The 12,028-nt window shown below is 39.5% G+C and overlaps 1 protein-coding gene across 2 annotated transcripts in view; it reads right to left on the bottom strand.

The window, feature by feature from the left end:
* The window catches only part of C5 (complement C5), a 79,873-nt gene that overhangs the window by 12,824 nt on the left and 55,021 nt on the right, over positions 1-12,028 (bottom strand). For both annotated transcript variants that reach the window (XM_082843506.1, XM_082843507.1), the window contains exons 29-36: positions 10,505-10,710; positions 8,949-9,101; positions 8,654-8,719; positions 7,457-7,538; positions 6,401-6,449; positions 977-1,079; positions 536-610; positions 314-419 (exon numbers count right to left, since the gene is read on the bottom strand). In XM_082843506.1, the coding sequence (XP_082699632.1) occupies positions 314-419; positions 536-610; positions 977-1,079; positions 6,401-6,449; positions 7,457-7,538; positions 8,654-8,719; positions 8,949-9,101; positions 10,505-10,710 (840 nt within the window). The remainder of the gene's footprint in view (positions 1-313; positions 420-535; positions 611-976; positions 1,080-6,400; positions 6,450-7,456; positions 7,539-8,653; positions 8,720-8,948; positions 9,102-10,504; positions 10,711-12,028) is intronic.

Raw genomic sequence — 12,028 nt, 5'->3', positions numbered from 1 at the left:
GTTGGGCGAGTGGGCATCTCTAAAAAGGAGAGATGCAATGAATAGTAAAACTGAACACCAAAGATAAACTTGAGGCAAAGAATTTAAGTTGGGAGCAGTCTAATCCAGTTATTCTAAACATGAAGAAACTGAGGACCAGAGAGGTGAGATGATTTGTTCAATGTCACACAGAAGTTGTTTGTCCAAGTTGGGAATGTTTGTGAGGAATGAGCCCTGGGAGAGGCGATACATAAAATCTGTAGGCCTCTAGTGCATTTCTACATAATGAATACAAAGCAGTCCTCTGAAGAAACTTTAGAGTAGAGTTGATTACCTGGTCTGTGGTACTCATACACTGTGAAAGTAGTAGGACTCAGAAACCCAACTTGAAAAAGTTCAACTATCCGGAATCGAACACAAAGGAACTCATTGGAAGGAATCTGTTTGACAAATTCAAGGTTTAAGAAAATTATGGGAGAGGAGAGACCCATAATATTTTAGGCTGCAAATTTTGAATAGTAATAATAAATGAAGAATGGTGAGAGGTGGAACTTACCGAATTCAGTTGCAGAATAACATGTCCATCTTTGATTTCATAATCAGTTAATAGTTGATCCACCCCTTCCACAAGCTAAGGGAACAAAGAGGAAAGCTCAAATTTAATTTCATGGACTTTTTGTTTAAATGCATTCACCCACTGATGGAATGTTAGGTCATGGGGATGTAATCCACTATTTAAAGACATTGAAGAGCAGCTCCTCCTCTTGAAAAAGTCTGAACACGTCATTGTATGCACTCACATTTTTCAGACCATGCAAGTATATGTCCCTATTTCACTTTGAAAAATAAAAACTTAGGTAGATTGTTGGTTTGAAAAGAATATTCTGGCTGGTTCTATGAAAGTGTCTATTAGAAGGAATGGAAATAGCTTTGTTTGTAAAATAATGCAATAAACAAAAGCAGGTATCCATAACAACATTTAAAAGAAAACATTTACAGCTTTTAAGTCTTCTGGGTTTGCATTGACTCCAGTAGGCAAAGAGATATCCATCACTGCATGGGAGGACCCAGATGATGATTCTTCACTGCTGAGCTTGTAGCTAAAATAAATTAGAGATTAGGAAATGAAATAAATAAATAAATAAGATTCTTTAAGAAAAGCCCCTGTTCCTTGGTAGGCTTTAACTTTCTAATGTGAGTCTCCAGTTATTTGCTTCTTTACAATATATGTGTTGCAATCTCTGAATTTTAGAGATGCAAGAGATTTCTTAGTCATCTATTCCAACTCTTTACTCACTTGACCGGTTATCTCAATGGACCTCCATTCTGGGGTTGGAAGAGATCATAAAAGCCATTCAGTCCAAGCTCCTAATTAGCTAGTTGAGGAAACTGAGGATGAGATAAGGTACTTGTTCAAGCTCACATGACTATCTCACCTCAGAGCTGCATAAGTCTCTTGATTCTCATCCTAGTTCTTTTTCTAACGGAGAATATTCAAAGAAGAAAATTAATTGTATATTGGAAAGAAACTCAATAAGCATGTTCCGGAAAAGACTGGAAGGAAACACACTAACATGTTAGAAGCTACTTTCTCTGGATGATGAGATTATAAGTGATTATCTCTTTTCCGTGCTTTTCTGTATTTTCTAAAATTTTCATATTAGATATTTTATTTAAAAAAATGTTTCAAGGACCATCCTTCATCTAGGAATTGTGCTTGTGGGGAAGCTGAGGAGAAAGGCAAAGGGGGTAAAATGGGAGATTTGGTTTATTTTGTTTTTGTTTTTCTGGTATGAGGGAAAAGAATACTGAAATTCCCATTTACTGAAATTCCCATTTCCAATACTGAAATTCCCAGTAAATTCCCAAATCAGTAAATTTGGGCTTTATCCCAGTTCTGCTGAGGGTTTTCCCCAAATTATTTTCCCTTTCTAGAGCTCATTTTCTTTTTTGTAAAATTAACTGTGAAGAAGTATAAACTCGTGTTTTAAATTTATCTTTATAATTCCAAGCCTTCATCTTGAGAGGCAGAGAGGCCTGTTTCTATGATTAAGCAAAGTTAGAATACTTAAAGGAGGAGCAGGTTGGTGGGGTAGGGACTGGATGGGAGTCTGGTTCTGCAAAGGTTGAGTTTTAGGTTCCAGCCTCACCTTATGATGTGGGAGAGGCAGCCAGACATTTGAGAGTGGAGCTTGGGAGAGCAGTTGGGATTAAAGGAAGAGCCTGGTGAGACAGCTTCATAAAGGGGAAAGTGAACTGATCTCACCCAAAGGAATAAATATGAGTGCAATGGGAGGTATTATTTGAATTAGTGAGGTGGCAAGGGACCTCTTTTCCCCAATCATATCTTATTGAACATATATAAAGCAGATCCTACTAGAAGTTTTAGATGTCATATTTACCATAAAAATTTCAATATTATAAAATTTCCGGCTTATAAAAATTTAACCCCATTCTTCACCAAATTAACAATTTAGAACAAAATATAAGGCAACTTGGAACTGAAATGTGACATCTAGCATCTCCCTAATTGGATGGGTGAGTGTCACCAGAAGCAGAGAGCTCTGGCTCACAGATGCAAATACTCTGTCAACATGATGGAAAAGGGCCTCCTGAGTGAAGAGTGTCTATGAAAAGTTGCTGGAGCCTTGATGACTGGTTGCCATGGTGACTGTTTCAACCGTGGAACAGAAACCTTCCTTTCAAGAAGCCCTTTGCCTGCTGCCAAGGACAGCAATCTTTCCCAAAGGCATTTTGTTCCAGGAGAAGAAGAGAAATGAAATCCTTTTTTCTTTTCTTATGAATACAACAGAGAAGTTGTAAAAAGCTAAATACACGAAAGAGACCCTCTGAACATAGAAATTGTGTGCTGGCATTTTTTAAATCAGGAGAGTGTATATTTGAAGGCAAAGAATTTCTCACATGAATAAGTACTGCACAGTTACATTTGGAATTTATCCAACCCAGCTTCAGCATCACAGAGCCAAAAGCATGTTCCACCTGGTTTTTTGAACATTTTGTCCCCGGTTTATAAAAACCAAAGGGTAGAATATGCAGTATTACATCTCTGTTGCTATCTTTTATATATTAACAATCTGGAACTAGGCCTCCTGTCAATGAATTCAAATGAACAAGTTTTTGATGAGAGCCTTTTAATGTATAGCAGAGTTGTGGAACTACCGGAAGGCAATTTGGGATCAGATAGTCCAATATCCTTAGTTTACAGAAGAGGCCCAGAGAAGTAAGCTGATTTGCTGAAGGTCATGTGAGTATTTCATGGCAGAGGCTGCCCCACAGGTGTCCAGCTCCACTATCATAGAGTCCTTGTGCCCACTCAGTGTACCTCCCTGTAGGTCCCACACATTGATTCTAGCTTTGCCCAGAACAAGTTTGCTCATACCTCCCTGTGACAAGTGCTATGGGTTTAAACAGTGATCACACCCTGTCCTCTAGAAGAGAGGTACCCAAGAGTGGGAATGGCAGGAAGCAAGCTGCCTGGGAAAGGGTGACCTTAACAGGACCTTAGGGAATGAGGAAGGGTGTGTGAGGGGGAACAGATGGCAGAGACTGGCCAAGGAAGGAAGGAGGGACTTCGAGTGGGCTAGCTGATGAAGGAATCCTGAGAAGAGAGTGACTGAGCTAGGGACCACAGACAGGGCTGCAAAATGCTGGGAAGGAGGTGGTGAGAAATTCTGTGCTATTCCTCAAGGTCAGTGGTCTCAGATTACACTAACTGAAGGATGTGGTTTAGAAACTGGACTGGGCATCAGGGTCTGGGCTTTGAGGTCCTAGCTCCGCCTCTAACTCTGTGAGAATTTGGCCAGTTACTTCACCTCTTGGGGTCTCAGTTTCTTTACTTCTAAAATAAGAGGATTACTATATCATCCCTAAAATCCTTTTCAGCTCCAATCTATGACACAAGTCTATGGAATTTCTAGTTTACCCATACTCAGTGCTTTGCATCATGTGTGATTATAAGTAAAAACAGCAAAATACCAGCCAGTTGTTGAGAATAGGAAGAATTAAGGAAACAGAACAGAACAGGAGGTACTAAGGGGTGGTGGAAAGAAGGAAGAAGCCTGTGTTCTAGTCCTGGCTCTGCCATTAACTGATTCACTCTGTGTGATCACTAAAGTATATATACATATTTTCAAAAACCTATATTTTCACAAACGTTTTAGGATGGTGGTTTGGTAAGCAGAATAATGGCCTCCAAAGATGTCCACCTCTTAATCCCCTGAAGCTATGAATTTGTTACCTTACATAGCAAAAGGGACTTGTAGGTGTGATTAGGTTAAGGATCTTGAGCCATAGCGATTCTCCTGATTGATTATCTGCGTGGGTCCAATGTGATCACAGGGGTCTTTATAAGGGAAATAAACAGGAGAGTCAGAGAAGGAGGTTACGGTGATGGAAGCAGGGGTCTGAGTCAGAAAGAGATACTGGAAGATGCTGTGTTGCTGGCTTTGAAGATGGAGGGAGGGGCAACAAGCCAAGGAAAGCAGGTGCCTCTGGAATCTGGAAAAGGCTAGGACGTGGATTCTCGCCTAGAGCCTCCAGAAGGAACGTGGCCCCAATAACGCCTTGATTTTAGGACGTCTGACCCCCAGAATTATAAGATAATACATTTGGGTTGTTTTAAGTCATTACAGTTATGGTAAACTGTTACTAGCAGCAATAGGAAATGAAGATAGTGGCCAATTCAGGCCTTGGAGTTAGTTTGCTAAGGGCTCAGCATCCATGGTTCTTAGCCCTGGCTACCGTTAGAAGAACCGCCAGGGGTGAGCCTGGATGGAGTTTTGCATAGTTCTAAACTCTCTCCAGCTGAATTCAATGTGCAACCTGACTTGAGAACCACCGGCTGGCTGATAACGGCCAGGGATTTTACTGGGTGAACATTATTTTTCTAAGTAAAAGTGTGGAAGCTGCTTCTGAGAGAATCTTTTGCTCTTTCTTTTCCTAATACCTACATATATCTTTACCTTTCTGGAAGACAAATTAATATTTTAGTGTTTGAATTAGAAAAAGGCCAAAAATGGGAGAGAAAACTATATATGAGCAAAACAAAGCTGTTCTGTACAGTAAGTAGCTATTTAATGGAATAAATTGATACAGCCACTATGGAAAACAGTATGGAGGTTCCTTAAAAAACTAAAACTAGAACTACCATATGACCCAGCAATCCCACTACTGGGCATATATCCTGAGAAAACCATAATTCCAAAAGATACATGTACCACATTGTTCACTGCAACACTAGTTACAATAGTCATGACATGGAAGCAACCTAAATGCCCATCGACAGATGAATGGATAAAGAAGATGTGGTACATATATACAATGGAATATTAGCTATAAAAAGGAATGAAATTGGGTCATTTATAGAGACATGGATGAATCTAGAGATTGTCATACAGAGTGAAGTAAGTCAGAAAGAGAAAAACAAATATCATATATTAACACATATATGTGGAACCTAGAAAAGTGGTACAGATGAACCAGTTTGCAGGGCAGAAATAGGGACATAGATGTAGAGAACAAACGTATGGACACCAAGGGGGGAAAGTGGCGGAGCGGGGGTGGTGGTGGTGGTGCTGGGATGAATTGGGAGATTGGGATTGACATATATATACTAATATGTATAAAATGGATAACTAATAAGAACCTGCTATGTAAAAAAATAAATTAAATAAAATTCAAAAAAAACAAAACAAACAACAACAAATGAATGGATAAAGAAAATGTGACACATATACAATGGAATATTACTCAGCCATAAAAAGGAACAAAATTGTGTTATTTGTAGTGAGGTGGATGGACCTAGAATCTGTCATACAGAGTTAAGTAAGTCAGAAAGAGAAAAACAAATACCGTATGCTAACACATATATATATGGAATTTTAAAAAGCGGTACAAATAAACCTAGTGGCAGGGCAGGAATAAAGACGCAGACGTAGAGAACAGACTTGAGGGCACGGGGAGGGAGGGTGGGGAAGAGGAAGCTGGGATGAAGTGAGAGAGTAGCACTGACATGTATACACTACCAAATGTGAAATGGATGGCTAGTGGGAAGCTGCTGCATAGCACAAGGAGATCAACTTGATGCTTTGTGACGACCTAGAGGGATGGGATAGGGAAGGTGGGAGGGAGGCTCAAGAGGGAGGGGATATGGGGATATATGTATACATATAGCTGATTCACTTTGTTGTACAGCAGAAACTAACACAACATTGTAAAGAATTTATACTCCAATAAAGATGCGAGAGAAAAAAAAAGAATACCTGCTATGCTTCTCATTAAAAAAAGAGAACAATTTTGCATCTTCTGGACATTCTTATAATTCAAAAATATTTGAAGAAATAATACTCTGGCAGAAGTGAGACCCTGAAGTCTACTCTCCCCTTGGTGGAAACAGGCTCACCTGGCACATGCCACTATGCGCTTGTATTCCGAGTTGCTGTAGCTGCGGGCTGGTACACACAGCAAACAAACAAGCAAACAAACAAACAAAAATAAGAGTAAACCGTTTTTAGCTGTTTTGCAACATGTCAGAACAGAATCATTAATGAGCATGTCTCTAAACACACTTAAAAATGATTTGTGATTTGGTAGTTATCACTTTTGATGATTTTAATGGAGATTCGTGGCTACTGACAATCCCAGGAAGTCTTAAAACCATTAGAACAGTTCTCTGCTCTCCAAGAACTTATAATTTAAGGAAGGAGTCATTTAAGGTAAATATGTGTTGGTCACATGTCTGGGGGAGGTAGCAGAGAGGAAGAGCCGACGCCTGGATTTGCTGGTAGTTGGAAATTTTCCTGCAGGAACAGGCTTCTGAGCCACAAACAGAAGCTATCAGGGCAGAGGGTAAAGGAGAACTGGGGTGTGCAAGTGGCCTTGCTTCTGGACTGGGAGGGGAGAACTAACCCATCAGAAGAGGGATGAGAGGGCCACAGGTTAAAAAAAAAGGCACATTAAGAAAGGATCATAAGTCCTGGAGAGATCAAGTTGAAGGTGGGGGCAGAGAAATGTGCATTTGCCAAACTCCTTGGGATACAGAAAGGGTAAGGGATGGAAACCCAACAGAGTGATGAGAGAAATTCAGGGCCCAGGAATGGAACACTGACACAAAAGTAACAGAAATTCAAGTTTCTGAAATTAGACCCTTCTGTGGCTTTACAGCTAGTTACATTTTTTTTAATGCTAGTTACATTCTTAAAGTAATTTTCAGTCAAAACAATTTCTGGATCAATAGCGGATACATTTAGCTTAGATATTGTTATTTAATATCAAATTCCAACTATTATTAGTTACCTGTATTATAATAAATGGCAGTTATGTTTACTCAGATGTCAACCTGTTAAAGAATTTGAATAAGAAAATTGTTTTTTGATTTAGCATGTTTTTCCTAATCAGGGAAGCTCTTTGGCATTCTTTATGCTTAACCAAAATTATAGTGTAAATCATGATGTTTTACCTTCAATTTGCTGAGTTTCAATTTTCAAATGGAAGCTGCAAATTTCCTCAGAGGTACTGGTTTTGTGAAACACAGTTTTTACCTATATTGGGACAAGTAAACAAGAGTATTCTGTTTAAAACGGGGAGTGGAAAAGGTATTATGACAGTACTGCGGCTAGAAATGAGATGCTTAAAGTATTTTCACCACCCAGTGCAAATGGTGTACGTTAAAGACCATTTTCCCAGCAACCGGACTTTCAGCAAACTCCACAATTTGAAACATAGCTGAGAAGCCCAAGGTAAGCAAAAAACGATCTCTGTCCAGTCAGAACCTTGGTCCAAATCCCACGCAGTCAAATCTGAGCACCTCACTCTACAGGAAAGTTTTTAAGACTTTCATCCTTGTGCCTGTACACTAATTTTACAGAGAACACCACTAGGTCATGAAGTATGGTTTTCTTCAGCCCACAAACCACTGTGGTAACAACAAATTATAGGTATGCATGGAAGGGCAGGGGTGCTGCCAGAAGTAGGTATAGTGAGAGTGACCAGAAGTGACAGAAAAGTGGACCATCCATCTCCCCACCCTCACGCAATCTTAGAAGCTGTCTTTGAAGGAATAAATGTACTAAAGATGAGCACACAATTAAATAATCAACAGAATGTTAACTTATGCTCCGAATACATAGTTTATTTTATTTGAGGCATTTGGCAGTTACACGTTTTTCTAAGTTATTTATATGTGTCCATGCAATCTATGGTTAAAAATAGAAGAAACTTAAGCCCTTACATATCCATCAATCCCCGATGATGCTGGACAAATGAGGTGAGACTACGTTACTAACCACCACATCCATGTATATACACGTATGAGTGTATACATACAAGTCACATGTATATATACATATATAGACATAAAAATTATTTATCGCTCTATATAATTATATATATATATAATTTCCACAAATACACAGACTACATACATATAAAGATTAATATGACCATTTTCAAAAAGAAATTGTGGGGACAGCTACCAAGATAGCTAGAAAGAATGATAAATGACTCTTACGTCAGTCATGGTTACCCAAGCCCAGATTTCTGTAACTTTGTGGCAAAGTCCCTAACTTTCTTTTATGTTACTTAGTACAAGCTGACACATAACCCCAATTAAGTCACACATAACCCCAATTAAGTCGGCTCTCCATGAAATACTCACATGCACTGTAGCCAAGCCATTGTTTTGTCCAGTACTTAGGACAACAAGGTCATCATTGAAAGGCACCTGGAAAGATTTTTGCGTTCAATATTATTTCTCATGCTTATTTACTTTGCACAAACACGGATTTGTAGGCTGTGGACAGTAAGAACTATTTCCAGTTACTTGTATGTTTAAATATACCTTAAAATAACCTAAAATATGGTAATTAGAAAAATACGTATTAGCATCTGTAACAGATGATTTCAAAGGTCCCATCCGATTATAAAATACTATAAAAAAATCCTTTATTTACCTCTACTGGCCTCCCAAGGAAATTCTTCTCTGTCATCTTATAATAGTAGAGGTCACCTTTATGCTTGTAAGAAACTTTGATATCCATATTCAAGTGGAGTTTTTTAACCAGTAGTGAATACTCTGTCAGGCCCTCGATGGCATTAATTGTATCCTATCAACAATCAGCAAGGCACAAACATAGGTTTACTTATTTATGTACTCTCTGTTTACAAATACCCTTTCTTATGAGAAGGTGAGTCAGCATTGCCTGGAGATGAAACTCCAGCTGACTGAGTGAAACTGGTTAAGGGTCCCCATGTGGAGGTGGAAGGAAGATCGTCCCCCTCCCCCAATAAGGATGCTGCTGTTAGCAGGGACAGAAAGGCAGTGTGGCCTCAAGTCCAGGTTCTCTACCTGTCCTGAGCACGTGACTTCAGGCAAGTCACTCTTTGCAGAATACCTCCAACTCCTTGCATGACAATGTATCTCCTTCCCATCCTTAAGTCTCAGCTTAAATATCTGCACAGTGAAGCCATGAAGAAGCTCCCCCTTCTCGTTATTCTGTTTTAATGTTCTTCCCTTCTGCCCTTTAGAGCATTCATCTCAATTGGTAATATTTTTATGTAGAGTTTATCATTGGCGTCCCCCACTGTAGTATAAGATTCATGGGGGCAAGTAGTATATTTTTCTTGGCATCCATTACATTTAGTAAGTACACACACATGGTAGCTATTCAACAAGTATTTGTTGAAGGAATAAATGGATGAACTTAATTTTTCTGGACTTCATCTTCTTCATCTACAAAATTAGGAAATGTGGCTGGATCAGAGATAGCAAATTTGTGGCTACCCTCTCTGCCCATGTCCATGCAGCCAGTGCTAATAAGCGGGGTCCTCTCTTCTCTAAGCCTCCGGTTGTACCCACGATGAAACCATTTGCCTCCTCGGATTAGATGATCACTAATGTCACCCTGAAGGACCCCTCTAGCTCTAAATTTTATATACATATACACACACACCCTGTCATTGTCCAAGCATCCAGGGAACAGGGAAGATGCTAACATTTGAGATAAACTTGAATGTAGATGTACACTAAACAACTGCATACAGTTATAATGTAAAATATACATACTTAAATGAGTTTACATTGGTAGGTAGATAGATAAACATGTTAGTAATCAGTATTCCTCTCACCTTTTATTTGTTTTGTGGACAGAAACATCAGTGCCTTTGCAGGGCAGCTGCTGTTCCTTACATAGGAATTAACTCTCCTAGCCCTTCCTGGTAATTAAGAATCATAAAGGAAGTACTGGGCTTAGAGTCAGGAGACGTGAGTTCTGATTTTGGCTCTGCCACTAACTCCCTGAATGAACCTCCTGAGGCTGACTTGCTCCTCTGTATAAGAAGGGTGTCAATGTACATATCCATTAGGGTCCTTGATTCTAGTCCTTTATTCATATCTTTGGTATGCTCCCTTGGTGACAGAAGCATGGAGGTCAGAAGGAGTGTGGAATGTGTGGTGAGGGAGGCACTAAAAATATCTCCAGGAGGATGGACCCTGAGAAAGAAACATTACCTGGGTCGAATAAAAGCCACCTCCATACCTCTGCTCTTCTGATAACCATTTGATGATTAGATTAACGTAATTCATGTCTTTCAAGCTCAGGCTGGTAAGTAAGGCATAGGCCGTGGTTTCTACCATGTGTGCTGTGCTGGTATAACGTGCAGAGCCGTCTTTCTGTTGAAGATCATCTTTCCAAAAACGATATATTGGTGGATTACCTGAACATCAACAAATCACACTGGTAAATATGATGAAAAGTGTGAATTTGGCATAACAATTCTAGCAAGTTTCTAGAAGTTTCTTCCGGTAGTGGCCTTCTGGTTTCCAGAAATTTTTTACTCTTTTCTAAGAAGAACTTTCTCAAGGTGACCAATACAAACAAGGTCCCTTAACACAGGGCTCTTTTAACCTATAATGGAAAAAATCTAAAAAAGAATGTATATATATTTATATATATAAAATATATGTATTTTACGTACATATATAAAATTGACTATAGTTCCCTGTGCTATCCAGTAGGACCTGGCTGTTTATCCATTCTATATATAATAGGTTGCATCTGCTAATCCCAACCTCCCACTCCATCCCTCAAAATTTTGATGTTATCTATTTACACATCAGAATTACCTGATTTGCATGACTTTGGACAAAATGTTTTCCCTCACTTGTGGAGGCTGTATTTAGAATGAAAGTTTTGGTTTTTAAAGATACTTCCAGATCAAACATTATTTGAATTATTAAGTTCCTTTCTAGCTCTTAAATTCTATGATTTTATGATTCATTTCTTACAATACCCAAGACATTTCTTTTGTGTTATTTGAAAAGTATTATACAGGTGGTTTCGAGGTATATGTTAAGAGTCAGTCATTTTTAAATGATGACAGAAGTCAAATTTTGTAGATAATGATAAACCTCATGTAAGATTTATTAAACTTTTAGAAAACCTTAGTCAGGAGACGGCTCAGAAGTGCCCAACCATGCCGGTGCTGGTCTAGGCACATTGGCCAATGACCACAGCTCCTCTCTATTTCTTTACTCTTGACCCATAGGAAGCAATATCTTTACTTTGTAGTCAACCTGGTACAATACAAGCTAGGTCATGCACTCTCCTGGGGCTCACACTGGCCCCCACAGCACCTTGATGTGAATGAGACTCAGGCACCCCTTGCTCAGGGTAGAAGCTGACTCAAACCAGGGTGCATGGATGGGGGAGCAGAGCACAGGCTGGATTTCAGCCTTAATTCACCTGCTTGCTTGGGTGCTTTGAACATTGCACAACTGTATACAGGAGTCCTGCAGAGCTCCAGTAATGACCTCCAAGGTCCTACATGGCACTCCCTCACGCTTTCCTTCCCTGACATCACTTCTTACCCTCATCTCATTTCTCTCCAGCCATACTGGCCTCCTGGCCTTTTCTGGAGCACCAGGCATGCTCCTACCTCAGTAATATGCAAAGTTGTTTCTCCACCAGGAAACACCCTTCCAGAGAGCCACTGGCTTGCTTCCTCACCTCCTTCACGTCTTGACTCAAACACC

The sequence above is a fragment of the Leucopleurus acutus genome (assembly GCF_964270905.1).
Source record: "Leucopleurus acutus genome assembly, chromosome: 7".
NCBI lineage: Eukaryota > Metazoa > Chordata > Mammalia > Artiodactyla > Delphinidae > Leucopleurus > Leucopleurus acutus.
This window is presented reverse-complemented; position numbering and strand designations above follow the sequence as displayed.